General features: G+C 37.7%; 1 protein-coding gene across 5 annotated transcripts in view; it reads right to left on the bottom strand.

The window, feature by feature from the left end:
- Positions 1–15212, bottom strand: part of MYO1B (myosin IB) — a 116716-nt gene that overhangs the window by 21441 nt on the left and 80063 nt on the right. For all 5 annotated transcript variants that reach the window (XM_074872731.1, XM_074872734.1, XM_074872735.1 and 2 more), the window contains exons 14-20: positions 8890–8994; positions 7358–7420; positions 6398–6598; positions 4063–4289; positions 3686–3886; positions 2349–2442; positions 1749–1898 (exon numbers count right to left, since the gene is read on the bottom strand). In XM_074872731.1, the coding sequence (XP_074728832.1) occupies positions 1749–1898; positions 2349–2442; positions 3686–3886; positions 4063–4289; positions 6398–6598; positions 7358–7420; positions 8890–8994 (1041 nt within the window). The remainder of the gene's footprint in view (positions 1–1748; positions 1899–2348; positions 2443–3685; positions 3887–4062; positions 4290–6397; positions 6599–7357; positions 7421–8889; positions 8995–15212) is intronic.

The following is a 15212-nucleotide window of genomic DNA, read 5'->3' as shown; positions in this document are numbered from 1 at the left end:
GGAATAGGAAAAAGAAAACCAATGGATTCCTGAATCACACGCTGGAATATTACCCAAGTATGCCAGTTTGAACAATAAATTTCCTGGACAGCTGAGCATTTTCCTTCTGAAAAGTTCAGTTCTCCAGTAGACCAGTGGTTAGTATGATACTAAGTGAACAACAATTGACAGACTTTGCAAAAAAGCTTTTAGACTTCACGCTCAGCCCACTCAATTACAGTGAACATCTCTGTGAGCAAGCTAGAGAGAATCCCCTCTAAGCCATGTTCATGCCATGGCTGATGTCTGTCATGCCTTGCAAGGGAACAGACAGGCAAGTGTCTGCAGATCCTTTAGCCAAGCCTCCAGCACAAGGAGTTGTCAAAAAGCTTTGTTTGTGCAAGGGATCCCTTATGAAACCTTCCAAATTGCAGCGCCTAGCAGTCATGTTGGGTTAGGAGAATGGTGCCCTCCATCTCCATGAGGAGGCTGAGGAAATATCTCTACCATCACCCAAAAGTAATTCTGAGGGACTTGCTCTGACTCCATCCTGCATTCAAAGACAACTGCTGCTGTGTTTTACCAGTGAACCAATGAAGATCTACAATTAAGAAATCAACAATGATGTGAACTTGGTCACATATTTGTTTTCATTTCTTTATAATAACAGTTGTATCAATCTAGCTGTGGTAACTCCATTTTTAATTAAGATTGTATGAGATCATAATGAAGTCATATGGGCACAGCGCAATTCTGTAACGATGCTGTTTATAGAAATGGTGCATTCAATCACAGAAGTTCAGAGAGAAGAATTTTTACAGTAAAAAAAGCATTTATTCATACTTTTTCCAAATTATCTATGCTTCTCTAATTATCCAAGATAACAGAACCAAACACTAATGGCTTTCAAGATGATAAGCAAAGTTCTCATCAACTGAAAAACAGTGACTGTCAATTCTGCAACTTGCAGTTTAAGAAGATGCTTTCTTTCCATATCATATATTTTATCAAGCTTTCTAATACGTACACAATAACAAAACACAGCCGAGAGGTTTAAGAACTATTTTAAAACTTAAAACAATAAATATTTTTTTATGATGTAAGTCAATGTTATTTACTGACAGAAAGACCTGAAAGAGTCACACAACAGTACTGTTCCGTTCGTGACACAGAATACCCAGTCTACAAACAGACTTGAAATTGCTTCAAACTGTATCAATAACAATACTGAACTATGAGTCCTATGAGCTATAATTAAAATAAATCCCTGGGATCCTCCCAAGCAGCATTCTTGAGCCTCAGATGCAAAGGTTCCAAATAAGGCAAAAATACAAAAAGCCTTAGGAATGACTGAATTCCACAGAATTGCACATGTATATTACTGAACATTTTTTATGCATTAACCATGTGTTTTGAAAGCACTGTAAGTGCCAGGCAGCACAGCATTTTAGCTGAAAGAAAAAGACTCTTCCCAGCTGGGCCACAAAATCCTGCTCTCCCAGAGCTAAAGGACTCTGGTGAGCTTTTTAATTGTTTAAGCATAAGAACAATGTAAACACTTAATAGTGGTCTATAGAAACTAAATTGTCTGTATTTACATTATCGGTACTTAAATACCAACAGAAAATGGAATTCTTTCAACACTTCTCCATACACATTCAAGGTAAAATACCGTCTTAAATTTATATGAAATATCATATCAAGGTTGTATGAAAAAAATGCATTAAACAATGACAAGAACCCCCCATTTAGTAAGGATAGTATCTTACTGCGTATCTCCTGTACCAGGAAGCAATCACAATCTGGCTTCTTTTCATTAACAAGAAGCGTGTGCGGCACTTCCAACCTCTATAAATCTTCTCAATTAGAGTAGCCAAGTCCTCCAACCGCTGCTTTCTCTGATCTTCTAGTTTGAAGAGCTGGGTGGGGGTTTTTTTAGGGTTTTGTTTGACATTGGAAGAAAAACAGCAGAGAAGAAGAGACCATAAGCATAAGAAAAACCATAAGCACAGGTATTGTAAGAGAAATCTCTCCTTCATTCAAGACCCCCTTCAGACACCTTTTGGTTTATTCATCTCCAGAGCTATAGGCAGATGCATCAACAAGGTTTGTGGCAGATACATTGTCGCAAGTCAGTACACAAAAGTTACATTAAATTCAGGCTGACAGCTATTGTAGAGTCTTGATTCACACCAATTTTAATGGGTCTAACATTAAAAAGTGCCTTTTTAAATGCTATATTCCACAGCAATACATCAAAGCACTGTATCTAGAAAAATCTGTAGTAACCAGCTAGTGAATTATGCAGTTCATAACACGCTCTCCTCATGAAAGATGGCTTGATTTCACAGAAGAGATTTTTCACTTACCGTTCTTGGGTTGCGGATGAATATCTTTGATCTACCAAACGAAAATTCTTCTTCAGGGATTTCCAATTCATTAAACAGTACCTCTACTCCAGCCCTAATAAGAAGTAAATGAGCTTAGCACACATGACCCCCAGCTCTAAAACTTCATAGTTTACATATTCACAGATTAATTTATGGAAAGTATACGAAAGCATACTTTAAATTCTTAAATAGTGCTTGACATAAGAAGATTGAAAACCTAACTCATTTACTCACTGGTTATTTAGCTGAAGGCAAGAATAATCACTGTAAAGATTCAGAATAATTTGATGAGAAAAGAGCAATTTTTATTTAACAGCATTAGCAATGGCCTATTTTCTCCTCTTACATCTATAATGATGTTACTTTTAAAAAAAGGAAAAAGGAAGAGCTCTCACACTAACATCAAAATGTGAAATAAAGACTGATGAGTTTGACAAATGCTAATGTTCCACACTCTACCAACTGCATTATATAAATGTCAACAAAAGAGAGGAATTGCACAGATCTTTGTGATGATTGTACAATGCTATTGTTATCAATACTGCACTTCCACCATTATCTTGATAACCTAAAGAATTAAATTGTAGCTAAAGATATTAATCTATTATGAAAGAAATTTAAATCATGCTATTGGTGGCCACGTGTAAAAAGAATTAAGAGAAGCTCATTTGCCTACCCAAGACGTTATCTGTAAAAATACATGTGAACACTATGCAATTTTAAATTATATATTTAATACAGTTGATTTGCAAGTAGTATTATCTCATAGCTGTTCACCAATCATTATGTAAAATTATTCTTGAACGAACACAGGAAGATTGCATGACTGTCTTCAAAGAAATGGGTGTTCCTGCACTTTGAAAGTTGGTTATTAAAGATAAGTGTCCTTCTGATTATTCCAGATCTCCTAGTAATTTTGATTCCACTCCAGTATTTCTTCCTCTCTCACCCTTTCTTTCAGGCCCGGATCAGTAAAGGCTGCAATATATTCTAAAAACAACGTGCTCTCCTTGCTCACATGCAAAGTCTTTTCCATTAGTAGATCAGTTCATCACTAAAATCATCTCCTTTGCCAAGGAACTGTAATTTTCAGCCTACTGAAAAGTATAGGTTGCCCAGTGAATGAACCCATCCAAAATCTGGAACAAGACGCTAAGGAACAACATACAGGTAAAACACTTGAGTCACACTGGCTTACTTCTTCCATTTACTTTTAAAATACTTGAAAGTTCATTAAAAATTAAAATCAGAACATGTAGAAGATAATAATTTCAGTCATTGGAACAGGACAGGTAAGAATACTGATGTTTTCCTACCTGGCTGGCCCTCTCCAGTGGGGCCACGTCTGCTTACACAGCATTTTGTACCTTTCCAGGCAAGGCTCGTATGCCTGCCTGAATGCGTAACCTGCCCTTCGGACCCGGACGTTCTCCAGAAGACCGAGGTAGCGGATCTGGTGGCACACCAGAGCCTCATTGAAAATGTGTGCAGCCTTTTTGTCGTTGGGTTTGATGCATCTGGAAAGGGAAACCAACAGGGACACTTGCCTGCAGCGCTGTACATGTCAACAACTACTACTGTGAGTTTAAAGCATAGATTTCAACAGTTTATCCTTGGATATCAAGATTTTTACTTTTTTTTTTTAACTTCACCAAACATAAATTCACCAAAGCTTTGCCATAGGGTAATTTACCTGATATAGTTTGGATTTTTTGTCTGAAGATTTTTCATCAGGGTAGCAACTGAAGCCTTGAACTGTGAACCTGCCGTTGGCGGTCTCTTTAGATTGATCTTAGCGGGGTTGCCTTCTGGGAACAATGCTTTGATAAGAGAGTGATTGGCCTTCCACATGGCCTGGGAGAGGTCACGGTACAGAAGATCATTATTTTTGTCAACAAATCCTTCCACCTGGTACATAACCTGAACAATAGAGAAGAGCCTCATCAGAGCATGATTTGAACTATAACATAGGCCAGTTCAAAACTGATCCAAGAAATTGATTTCCCCTTCTTTCTCACTATCCAAAACAAACAAAAGACATTTCAGCTTTAATTTTAAATTTGACATTTGGAAGACTTTTTGTTCAATAAAATTTCTGTGAACACGTTATCTGAGAAAGACGCCTTTTCTCACACTGCTAGCAGTTTCTTGTGGTGATCAATTCTGGTTTCTGAAATGGAAAAAACCCCTTCTTCTGTGATAACTCTGATATGCCACCACTTGCCAATGCTCCAAAACAATCTTTTTTTGGCTGACAAAAGGTTTTCTCCCTCACTTTTGAATCACAACAGCAAAAATACCCTTTCCTTTCAAAGTGCTAATGTTCACATTATTTGCCTAACTAAAACAAGATATGAAATATCACCTCTTGATTTCGCAGCAGCAAGCAGCTATCTGTCCAGTCCTCAGAGGACTGTTATTTTAAAGGACTTTCACCAGGAAAACAGTCCAACAACAACAAGCGTGAATGCAAAGCTCTGACCTGCAGCTGGAGACCCAGGAGGAGTCCAGGGGAGAACTTCATGTAGATCTCAGATTGCTACTGGCTTTTTTAATTTTTGAGGGTAGGGAATTTAGTTTGATTAATTGTGACAAGTCATCCGGCTGGTAATACAGATCCTTCAGCTTCATGGTTTCTCAGTTCTGTGCAGATATGTACTATGTACCCAGAATATTGAATAAAACTAATACTGACACAGCCATATTTTACACAACAGCAAGTGACGGGGAATTCAGGAAGCATTTTTCTTTGGAGTACACGTTTCTGTTTCTGACAGGTGTGGTAAATGCCACTACTGAAAAAACTGCTCATATGAACTTCCTTATATTTCACAAAAGGAGAGTCAAACTTTCATTGTCCAATGACTAGATCAAAATGTTCTCAGCTGAGGATGGAAAAACAACATTCCTCCCAAAATAGGAGGAATTCACGGACTGCTCCACTGGGTAAGTGAATACCAATAACAATCGAAGACCCTCACTGCCTGCTAAGACACAATCTGTTTGCAGTCCTTCTCAAAGTACTAGGGTGTTTTCAATTTGCTTTGAACTTTGACAACCAAAGAAATACCTAAGTATTAATCTCTGATAGATCATATGCAATTACCAAATCTTCCTGGCAAATACTTACATAAAGTTAACAAATGGCTGCCTCAAAGGCTGAAAGTATGATATTTTCAGCACTATTTTGAATGAGCTAATTATTGAGCTATTCAAAATTGTAAGATTGAGAAAATGTTAAAAACCAGGGAAGTACTAAACAGTCCTAGGAAAATGAAACACTTTCCAAATATTCTTTCTTCTGTGAAATTAACAGTTCAGCAGATTCAAACAACAGGTATACATACGTTCAACACCTACTTTTACTTTTAGATTTTTTAAATAAATAAATTGTGTTCTTTTATTTGGATTCTCATTAATAAAAATTCATACTGAATTACACATCAAAAACTATCGGGCTTATATTTATTCATACTGCTTATGTTGTAAAAAGCAAATACATTTGTAAGCCCTCTGTATAGCCTTCTCTTCCCTCTGTTTAAACACGCACATTGTCAAAATAAACTCAGTTCCTTCAAATGTACAAAAATTTTATTTTCTCATCAACATGACTAAGGACTTCAGCTAGTTCAGTGACAAACAACATGTTTTCCAAAATAACTTGCCTTCAAATGTGGATGAACTTTTGTCATTCTAAACGTTTTATTTCCAGAGACCTAGCAGCACAAGCAGTTCACCACCAAAGCAGGTGGGACACCTTTCTCCTTTGATGAAAGGAGAACTGCCCTTGATTTCAGCTAAAGCAGCATGATCCTTGAAAACCTTTCAGCCCAAATCATGAATCTTAGGCTTAAGACAGAAAAGATTAAGACAGGTCTGGATTTTTTGATCAACTATTGACTCAAGCAATTCTCCTCCATTACCGTAACATCATTTATTGGACAAAGAGCCTCCCCGTTGTAGCAACCTAGGCTTCACACAGGTATAACACCCTCCACACACCACATACTCCCTGCTTCCCCAGGTACCTTGCCAGCATAATGTTGAATCCTGAAGCAGCTGTGAGGCAAAGAGGTGTCATTGAGGAACCGGGAGCACTTGCTCATCCTGCTCTCAAAGTGCTGGTGAGTGGCACAGACTTGGTTCAGTTTTTCTAAAAAGGTGTCATCAGTAACAGTTCCTGGTCTCAGGCATTCTTCGTCTAGCATGGCCAGGATTCCAGTTTGGTTCTGAAATTTCAAGACAAGAGTTTTAGCATTTGTTTCCATCACATTTCCATCAAGGCATAAAAAGGAGACTGCTCACTCCTGTTCGACTTCTGCTACCAGGAAAAACATTCTTCAAGCCATCTCAAAGTCTGGCTCTTTTCCCCATCCCCATTTCCAACAGATTTTTAGTATCTGCATTTTTGAAAGACTGTTTCTGAGATCTGAATCTTGAACTTCATGCTGGAATTTTGTGTCATTTACTCAGCTCATAGAAACTCCAACTTAACTGAAAGTAGCCAGTTTATGGGGAAAATCAGCATACATTTTATGTTAACGGTTAAAAACTGTTGGTTTTTGATTCTTAAGGATTTTTATCTTTCTTGCTGCTAAGTCTATAGGAAATCCTCTTATTAGATAAAAGATTTCTGTACCTAAAGCACTCAGTAACAAGTTATTGAGTTTTCTAGTTTCCATATAAAAAGAAGTGTTATTTACAATGCAGCATGTGATATCTTCTACTGAAAACAGAACTAAATGTAAACATTTAAGAGCTGTTTGGGGTGTTGGGTTTTTTTTGCATAGGTGCGGCTGAACATTTCTAACAAAGAAACATATAGCCTTATAAAAATATTTTTTTTAGTAAAATAAACTTTTACCATACAAAATCAGATGACTAATGAGTGGCTTGTTTTATAAAAATCAAAGTGCATACCAACTTCACAGCTAAATTCAATCCATGCATTAAAAAAATATTCAGAGAGATTCTTGAATATAACTTACATTTTCTATTAGGTCACAAATTATAGCATTGTTGAAATACTCAATATGAGTCCATTCAATTCCCTATAAGAGAAGAAAAATAAATGCACGAACATGAAAACAATCGAGGGAGCTTTTCCTCTAGACAATTTAAATTACATTCCAGTTAACTAAGATCCTACTTTCAAATTTAATTCTATATGCCTACCAACATTTTATTTATTAAGAAAGAAATGCAATCATCTACTACTAACATTATCTGTGCAAAATGACTGTCCTTGAGCAGCTGCCAAATGCGCTCTCCATTCCTTTCCCCCACCCGTGTCAGCTTCCCATGCACTCCCCTGGCGCCCCGCCAGCCACCCGCCCCAGCACCGCTCTGCCCACGCTCCCGCTGGATACAAGGAAATAAGCCCGTTTCACTGCAAGCATCCCAGATCAGAGTTGTTGTGGGTTTTTTTTTTTTTTAATGGGAGGAAGAAAGAGAGCTAAATTTAGATAAGACCATCTGAAAAATCTAGAGTCTGGCTGTTGTTCAGATATTCCTAATATCCTAATTTTTTCAAAAATCAGTGATAAAATTTCCAGGATGAGATGTCAATGCATCAGGAGGTAACACTGGTAGGGCAAAGGACTGGAAAAAGAAAATATTAATTTAATTCTTAATTTTCATTCTGCAGTACTTCTTACAGTTTAGGTTTCTTCACAGCATTTGAAACATCATTCAAGAACCAAATTGCAGTAATGATGTTTCAAGAGTTTCACCACTGAATGCAAAAAGAAAAAAAGACATACCCAAACTTTATATTACCCTCAGGATTATAAAACAGGAACTTTATTTAATTTTTCAAAATGCTTATACAGCACAACGGTATAATCCAATTTGAGTACAGACAGTGTAATGCCAGTTTCTACAGCTGTGAGTTGGTATTTTGTCTGAGCTCTGTATATCATGGGGAGTACTGCTAAAACCTATTAAAACTTTAATGATGTTCACTCACAGAATAACATCAAACACCAGAGTCTGGGCTCCAAAGCACATCTTAAATTTACCCATAAAGCTCACACAGCTCCCTTCAATACTAAACTGAAAGAAAACTATTTGTAGTTTCTTTCATCTTGCATGCTATTGTTTTACCCACCCAATTCCCTTTTGAAATGGGATTAGCTGTGGCTGCTGCTGGGGTGTATCCCAGACACTATTGTGTAATCCAAAACACAGGCTGTGGGGGAATGGCACTAATATCAGAAAGTGCTATTAGTCTTTTAATAAATTAATTAGACCTTGCTCAGAACTGCCAGTCATTGTGGCCAATGACTGAGAGCTGGGTCTGGTTTTTACCTGGAGAACTCATAATGTGAAACAAAACCAAAACCAACTTTTTTTGCTTAATGTAACTACCACACAGTCCTACACAAACATGCTCCATGCCAGCCCTGTGGTCAAAAAGTGACTCTCTTCCCTGAAAAGAGGTTCCAGCATGCCTGCCTGTGTATCTTTACAGGGACAATGGGAAGAGGAGAGGATAAGGAAAGATCCATTCAAGTATTACCTCTCGGATGTATTCCTCCTGCTCTTCTTTGAGGGTAAGTTCAATGAAGATCTGCTGCAACTTCTCATTACAGTAGTTGATAATGAATTGCTCAAAGCTGTTGTCCTGTCAGATAAAACATGTTTGCATTTGCTGTTGTGTAAACACCCTGGAAACTGAGCTGGAGTAAGTTGCAGCAGCTGCAAGTCAACAAGCTGCTTTATTAACTACTCCTTCCAGTTTTGCGATGTGATGGTTGGAGAGTATTTTATTAAGATTAGTATGGAAATTTTAGACCAAATCCTTCCCTGAGGCTTTCTCCACTGAGGGGACAAAATCTCTGTAGGTTATTCATGATGCCTCTCTATTGATTCCTTGGGACAAGTCATAAGGGCTCCTGTGGTGTCAGGGAATAAACCACAAAAGTTTTGCCTGCACTAATATGTCCCCATATGTAAAATGCAGTCTCCTGCAGGTTCGGATAAATAAAATTATGAGAGTAGTATTAGCTCTTTTCCACTCAGTAGCCAATAAAGTATCCTATTTCACTACAGATCAAGGCCCAAGTTGCTATGCCAGTTGCAGCTGAGCTGGGTTAAGGGATTATTGGCTCCAGAGGTCAACCCACGTCCTCCCTGCCAAGAAACTGCTCATGTAATTGCCCCCTGAAATGATGGGAATTAAAAGAACTTTATCAACCAAAAATCCTCTAAAAGGCTAATTCATATAAAACTGGATTAGGGAGCAAGCATGCGTGTGACCCTTTGCAGAAGGGACCGGGGAACTGGGGAAGGGAGCAGACCCCAGGGGGAGGGGTGGGCAGCGGGAAGGCTGCTGGGTGGCTGCAGCCACAGCAGCCCACTCCATCAAGCTGCGTGGCAGGACTGCTGCGGGAGCAGGGCTGTGACATTACAGCAGCACGCTTCCAGAGGGACACGCGGCAGCATGAGAAATGATTGCTGCAGCAAGCCCCTAAATACCACAGGGAGAGCCCTCCCACACCCCAGTCAACTGAAGTTTCACTGCTCACACCACCAGGGCCAGGATGGCACAGCATAAAAGCTGTGGTTCACCACTTCATCTCCATTATCTTAAATGAGTGCAGTTTGGAGGCCAGGTGCCCATTCTGAGGACCAGTTTAAAATGCCCCTTTCAAAGAAAAAGGGAGCAGCAGCTTCATTGTTTTTTCCCAGTGCTTGAAAGAGTCATTAATATTGTAAGAATTCCATACATGTATCTGCAGAAATAACTGCAATCGAGTAATTTTGGATATCAGCTGCTGGTTGTCTTGACTTTGGGGTCATGGGGTTCCCTCCACCCCACCCGTTTGGTTTTTTTTTTCCTTTTCTTAATTACTAGTAATCAAGAACACATTGTTTATTTAGGAAGCCTCAAAATTTGCAGAATAAACCACTATGCCTTTTTACACTATCAAGTAAGTCTGCTATACAATACCTGTGAAGGTCAAGTTATGGTGATGGAATTTTTATGGCTAAGGGCAACTGCAATCATTTAAATGTTTAAATTAAGGATCTGGTTGCTAAATGAGATTAAGAACACACAAGCAGATTAGAAAATATTGAGGTAGCACAGATTACTTTTATCATTTTAGTTTTAGGTAAAGCAAAATCATAGCTGATCACCAAACCTTCTCAGCCACGTCAAACTCTGCCCCTCACACCAACTGCAATTATCAATCAGAGATTGCAAAACTTGCATAGCTCTAGATGAGAAAGTTAAATTTGGCATGCATCAAAATCAGCACTGCAAACAAGTCATACTTACTGCATTCTGTTGCAAAAAGAAATTACATAAACTGCAGTCAGTACTTATCCTACTGCCATAACAACACAGAATATATCTATTAGCATTATTTAGCATACCAAGTAGATCAGTCTTTTTATCGGTCATATTTGTATGTCACTGAAAATGTAAAGTACTACATATCTTCAGGTAAACCAAGGGATTGAGGCACATCAGAGTGTAACACAGAACGGCATTCTGGCACTGTCGCATCTCTAAATCACCATTATCTTTTGTCTCAAAAAGCCATATATATAACCTTCAGTGGACAAATCTCACTAAAGGGAGAGGAGAATGGGGAATGGAAAAGAGAGTACAGGAGGAAGAATGAGTAAAAGTTTATTTGACACATTCAGATAAGGCCATCACTTTAGATATATCGAGTTAGAAGTAGAAGGACCCCAACTGACACATCACCTTGACAAAGAGGAAGGGTAAAACACACTTTGCATCCATCTATCAGGCACATGCCACCCAATGCAGAAAGACTGTTTCTCCAAAAGACCACGTTATTACAAGCACTGCAGGACTTTTTGCTCACATATTATACCCAGTCTTCATCTTCAAAAGAGGATGGAAACTGAACTGCAAATCCAGCTAAATCATCTAAATAAAAGGTCATTCACAATAAATTAAAGTAATTGCTAAATGCTTTCCTGATTTGCTATGTGTCTGTGATATTTATGGTTTGCCAAAGAAAGGCAAACCAAAATCCACAGAGCTCTTCACAAATCACTCATTTTAAGCTATGAAATTTTGTTTGACATCACCAAGCCACTGAAAATTGCTGTTCCAGGAAAAAAGTCACTGAAGAGCAGTAGTGATTTTGTTCTTTATGTACCATATGGATCAAAAGGCTAACAGTTAATTAGAGCAAAGAAAATGAGGAAAAATGTTTGAAATCACTAAAATTCTCAAAACAATGAACTCTGAACACACCAGAAGACATCCGGTAAATAAATACACTTCAGAAAGAGGAATTTCCATTTACTGGTTTTAAGAAACACTATATGAAACACCAATTAGAGTGTTTATCTCTGGGCAAATCTGAGTAATGGAACAGAGATTGTGAATTTATTCTCCCTTACTGTATATCTATAGTTTTTAATTATATGAGGGCTTCACAAAGCATAGACAATCCTCACAAATTAATTGTCCCCCAATATTTTAATGAAGGCTCCTAGAAATTAATATGACAGAACTAGAAGGGATCTAAAGGACTTCTGACATTGTTGTTTAGAAGGCAATAGAGAATGATTAATATCAGTGATAGCACATCACTAAATCCATTCAGGAGAAATGGGCTGGAAGGATCCAGCTGTAAGACACTGTACTTGCTCCTTACACTGACCATTCGCATTAAGCGACAGAAAGGATTTGACCAACACAGAAGCCGCATGGTCAGACCCAAAATTTCAGGAAGAGTTAGAAAATTCACATATTCTTATGAAATTTTAAGAAAAAAAAATTAAGGCCAGCACTTCTCAAAAGTTTCAGCTTCTCTTCCAGGCTGTAATTCTGCTACTTTAGTGTTGAGAACATCACTTCAATCCCTGCATTTTTATAGCAGCATTTCAGATTATCCCTTTGAAATCACTGTGGAATACAAAATATAACCTTTGGGGAAGAAAAAAACAGTCTCTCAAATTAAATTAAAGGTGCTGGGAAACAGAATGTCACCTGAGATAGGATTAAAGTCATGTCAAATTTATACATACAGATTAACCAACCACCCTGAGCTTATCCTCTCAATCTTTTATCAGGTGCAACAATAAATTTAGACAAGTAGAAAAATTCACTGACAAGGATCAAAGCCTATTTCACCATGTTTTTCACTTCACAAATAATGGTCTCTTGGTCACAGAATCACAGAATTCATACAGCTTTATTTTTCATCAACCTTCAGACTACCAGGCATCAGGGTGGCAAGTTTTGGATAGCAAGTTTTTGAACTCTAAAAAATTTTGCTCCGTGCAAAAATATAGTGCTTATATACACAAGCAGATCATGATGTTGTGCTTGCTCAGGTTGTTAAGAGTCAATCATGAAAAAACAAAAAGTTCTAGTTTTGAACCACTGCTATTACATGAATTGCATACGGGTGCTTGAAAGTCTAAAGAAAATACTTTTTGTTCCTTAACATTTTGCCTAATTTCTTCTTTGGAGGATTCCAGCCATGTGTATCATGGAATCATCTGAAAAAAATATATGGATGTTCCTGAGCTTATACATTGTTATACCAGTAAAATACCAATAGCAAATAGACAAAATAAAAACATTTTTGTAAAAAAAAAAAAAATTAGGCTAAAGGTCTCTTACTGGTCTCAGACAGAAATGTCTCTGTATGCCAAGTGTAATTTCTTGCATTAGATTCACGAACACAAAATATCTAAACCAGGGCATTCTCCTATGAAAAGCAGCTATCTTCTAACATTGCCTCCCCACAGAGAATTCAAATTCACTTTTGAGTACCCAGATTTCAGTGATTCTAGAGACACTGACACAACTAAGACACCTACTTGAAACTGAAAACTGGATACTTTTCCATACTAGCAGGTAGGAATAAATTCTTATCTTCCACCTGCTTAACAAAGTCCTAGTTTAAGTGTTTCATTTTCCTGTGTCCTCTTCACTGTTTTCCCCAAATCAAGGATACATTGCTGATCCAAATCTACAGACTCAGCTATATCATCAGTATCACACCTATACAAGGTGTTTCTCAATACTTCCTCTTCCTTCTTCATCTTTCATCACATCAGTTCTTGCTGAGAGCCAATTCAAAAAACATTTCGCTCAGTCTACAACCACACTGACAAAAAGGTGTTCAGCAACACCTTTCAAATACCTTACACAAACACATACAACTGAAAAATACATGAGAAGTATTTAAAGAAAAAGCGTAATTTAAACCAAAACCTAAATATTTCAAGTCATGAGACTGTTGAAACCAACAGAACTAATTCTATTAAAATTAACTTTCTGACCAATGTGGGGGAAGACATACAGAGACTGATGCTTTTGCTCTAACACAAATAGCCCCAGAAAGTAACTTTTTTCAACATCAACACAGCTCCAGGCATCAGAAGCCTCTGACATCCTCCTGACATAGGCCATAGGCAGGTGATCCCAGGTAATTCCATCAGGCCCGCAGACTACTACTGAGGCTCCTAGAGAAAAAGCCAGATGGCAAATGTAATGACGATGAAAGACCAACATACTCACTTCACTGAGGTGAATGGCAAAGTGAATGGTGAAACCAACCAGCAAATTTAATTTATATCCTACTGTGGTGTCTGGGGACAGGGATTTTTATGTATGACCACAGAAGCATACGAGTTTATGAGATGAAACTAAGAAATATAAATGCTAGAAAATTAAAATCAGCAAAATGGGGAAAGTACATTTAAAGAAAATGAAAAAAGACACTATTTTTATCTTAGAAAGCAATGAGCTACATGTGACCCAGTTATAACCATTTTTAAAAATTTTTTAGTGAAGTTAGTGAAGATATGTTATCAATATTTATCCCTTACTTTTCTGTTTACATATACAAACATTTGAGTTATCAAACTTAATTGAAAAATATCTCATGTAAACTAGAAAAAGCTCTGTGCTTTTGTGTAAATATCTGTCTAGGCAAAGAACCGGAGAAGCATATCATTTAACTATAAATATTCCATGTATATATAATCAAACTATGTTTCAGTGTATCTAATGGAAGCAAGAAAGATATATATTGAAGCCTTAGGGATTATCTATTTTCCATATCTGTGTAGCACAACCAGCTTCAGTCCTTATTGATGCTACTGGCACTGGTAGAGAACCACGCACTCTGAAATCCTTCTTGCTCTCAGCTGTGGTGTCCAGACACACAGGTCTAAACCAAATTTGGAGTTAAAAGGGCAAGAAACTACAGTGAATTCAGTGCTCACAATATATATGCGATCCACAGGGAAACTCAGGTACAATACAACAAACTCAACCCGATAAATTACAGTCCTGGAACAACAGGAATTACAAATAGACAAGAACCTACTATATAATCATACCCATTCCTCTACTAAGACAGAATAGCTGCTGTAGGGCAAAACGTTACTCTCGCAACCTGAAGCGGAGCATTTGTGTATATTTGTTCCAGCATTTCAAATATTTCCTCTGTTGAAAACAGCCAGCCAATGGGATTTACTTCATAAACCTGCACTTGCAAAATAAGCCTCTCTAAATACTTAAATTATAATGTGATTAATTAAATAGTGATTAACTTCCTGGGATGCACCTCTGCTTCTGAGCATTCTAACACTCAAGGAAATCATTGCTTTAACTGTATTTTAAAATCTCCATAGCACCTAGGATTCCAGCCAAGGGTCTCTCTCTGTAAAGCTCCCCTCTTTCATAACACTTCCCCGCAGATGCAGTTGATCAATTATAGATTAAAAATTCAGTTCTCTTTCACACTAGACTGGGCTTTGCCCTGTGTGATCAGATTGAATAGAGGGCCGGGTATACACATTTTGGCACTGCCGCTTGCCAGTATACGATAT

This window comes from Strix uralensis, chromosome 6, assembly GCF_047716275.1.
Source record: "Strix uralensis isolate ZFMK-TIS-50842 chromosome 6, bStrUra1, whole genome shotgun sequence".
Classification (NCBI taxonomy): domain Eukaryota; kingdom Metazoa; phylum Chordata; class Aves; order Strigiformes; family Strigidae; genus Strix; species Strix uralensis.
The sequence above is the reverse complement of the archived record's forward strand: the minus strand, read 5'-3'. Positions and strand labels throughout refer to the sequence as shown.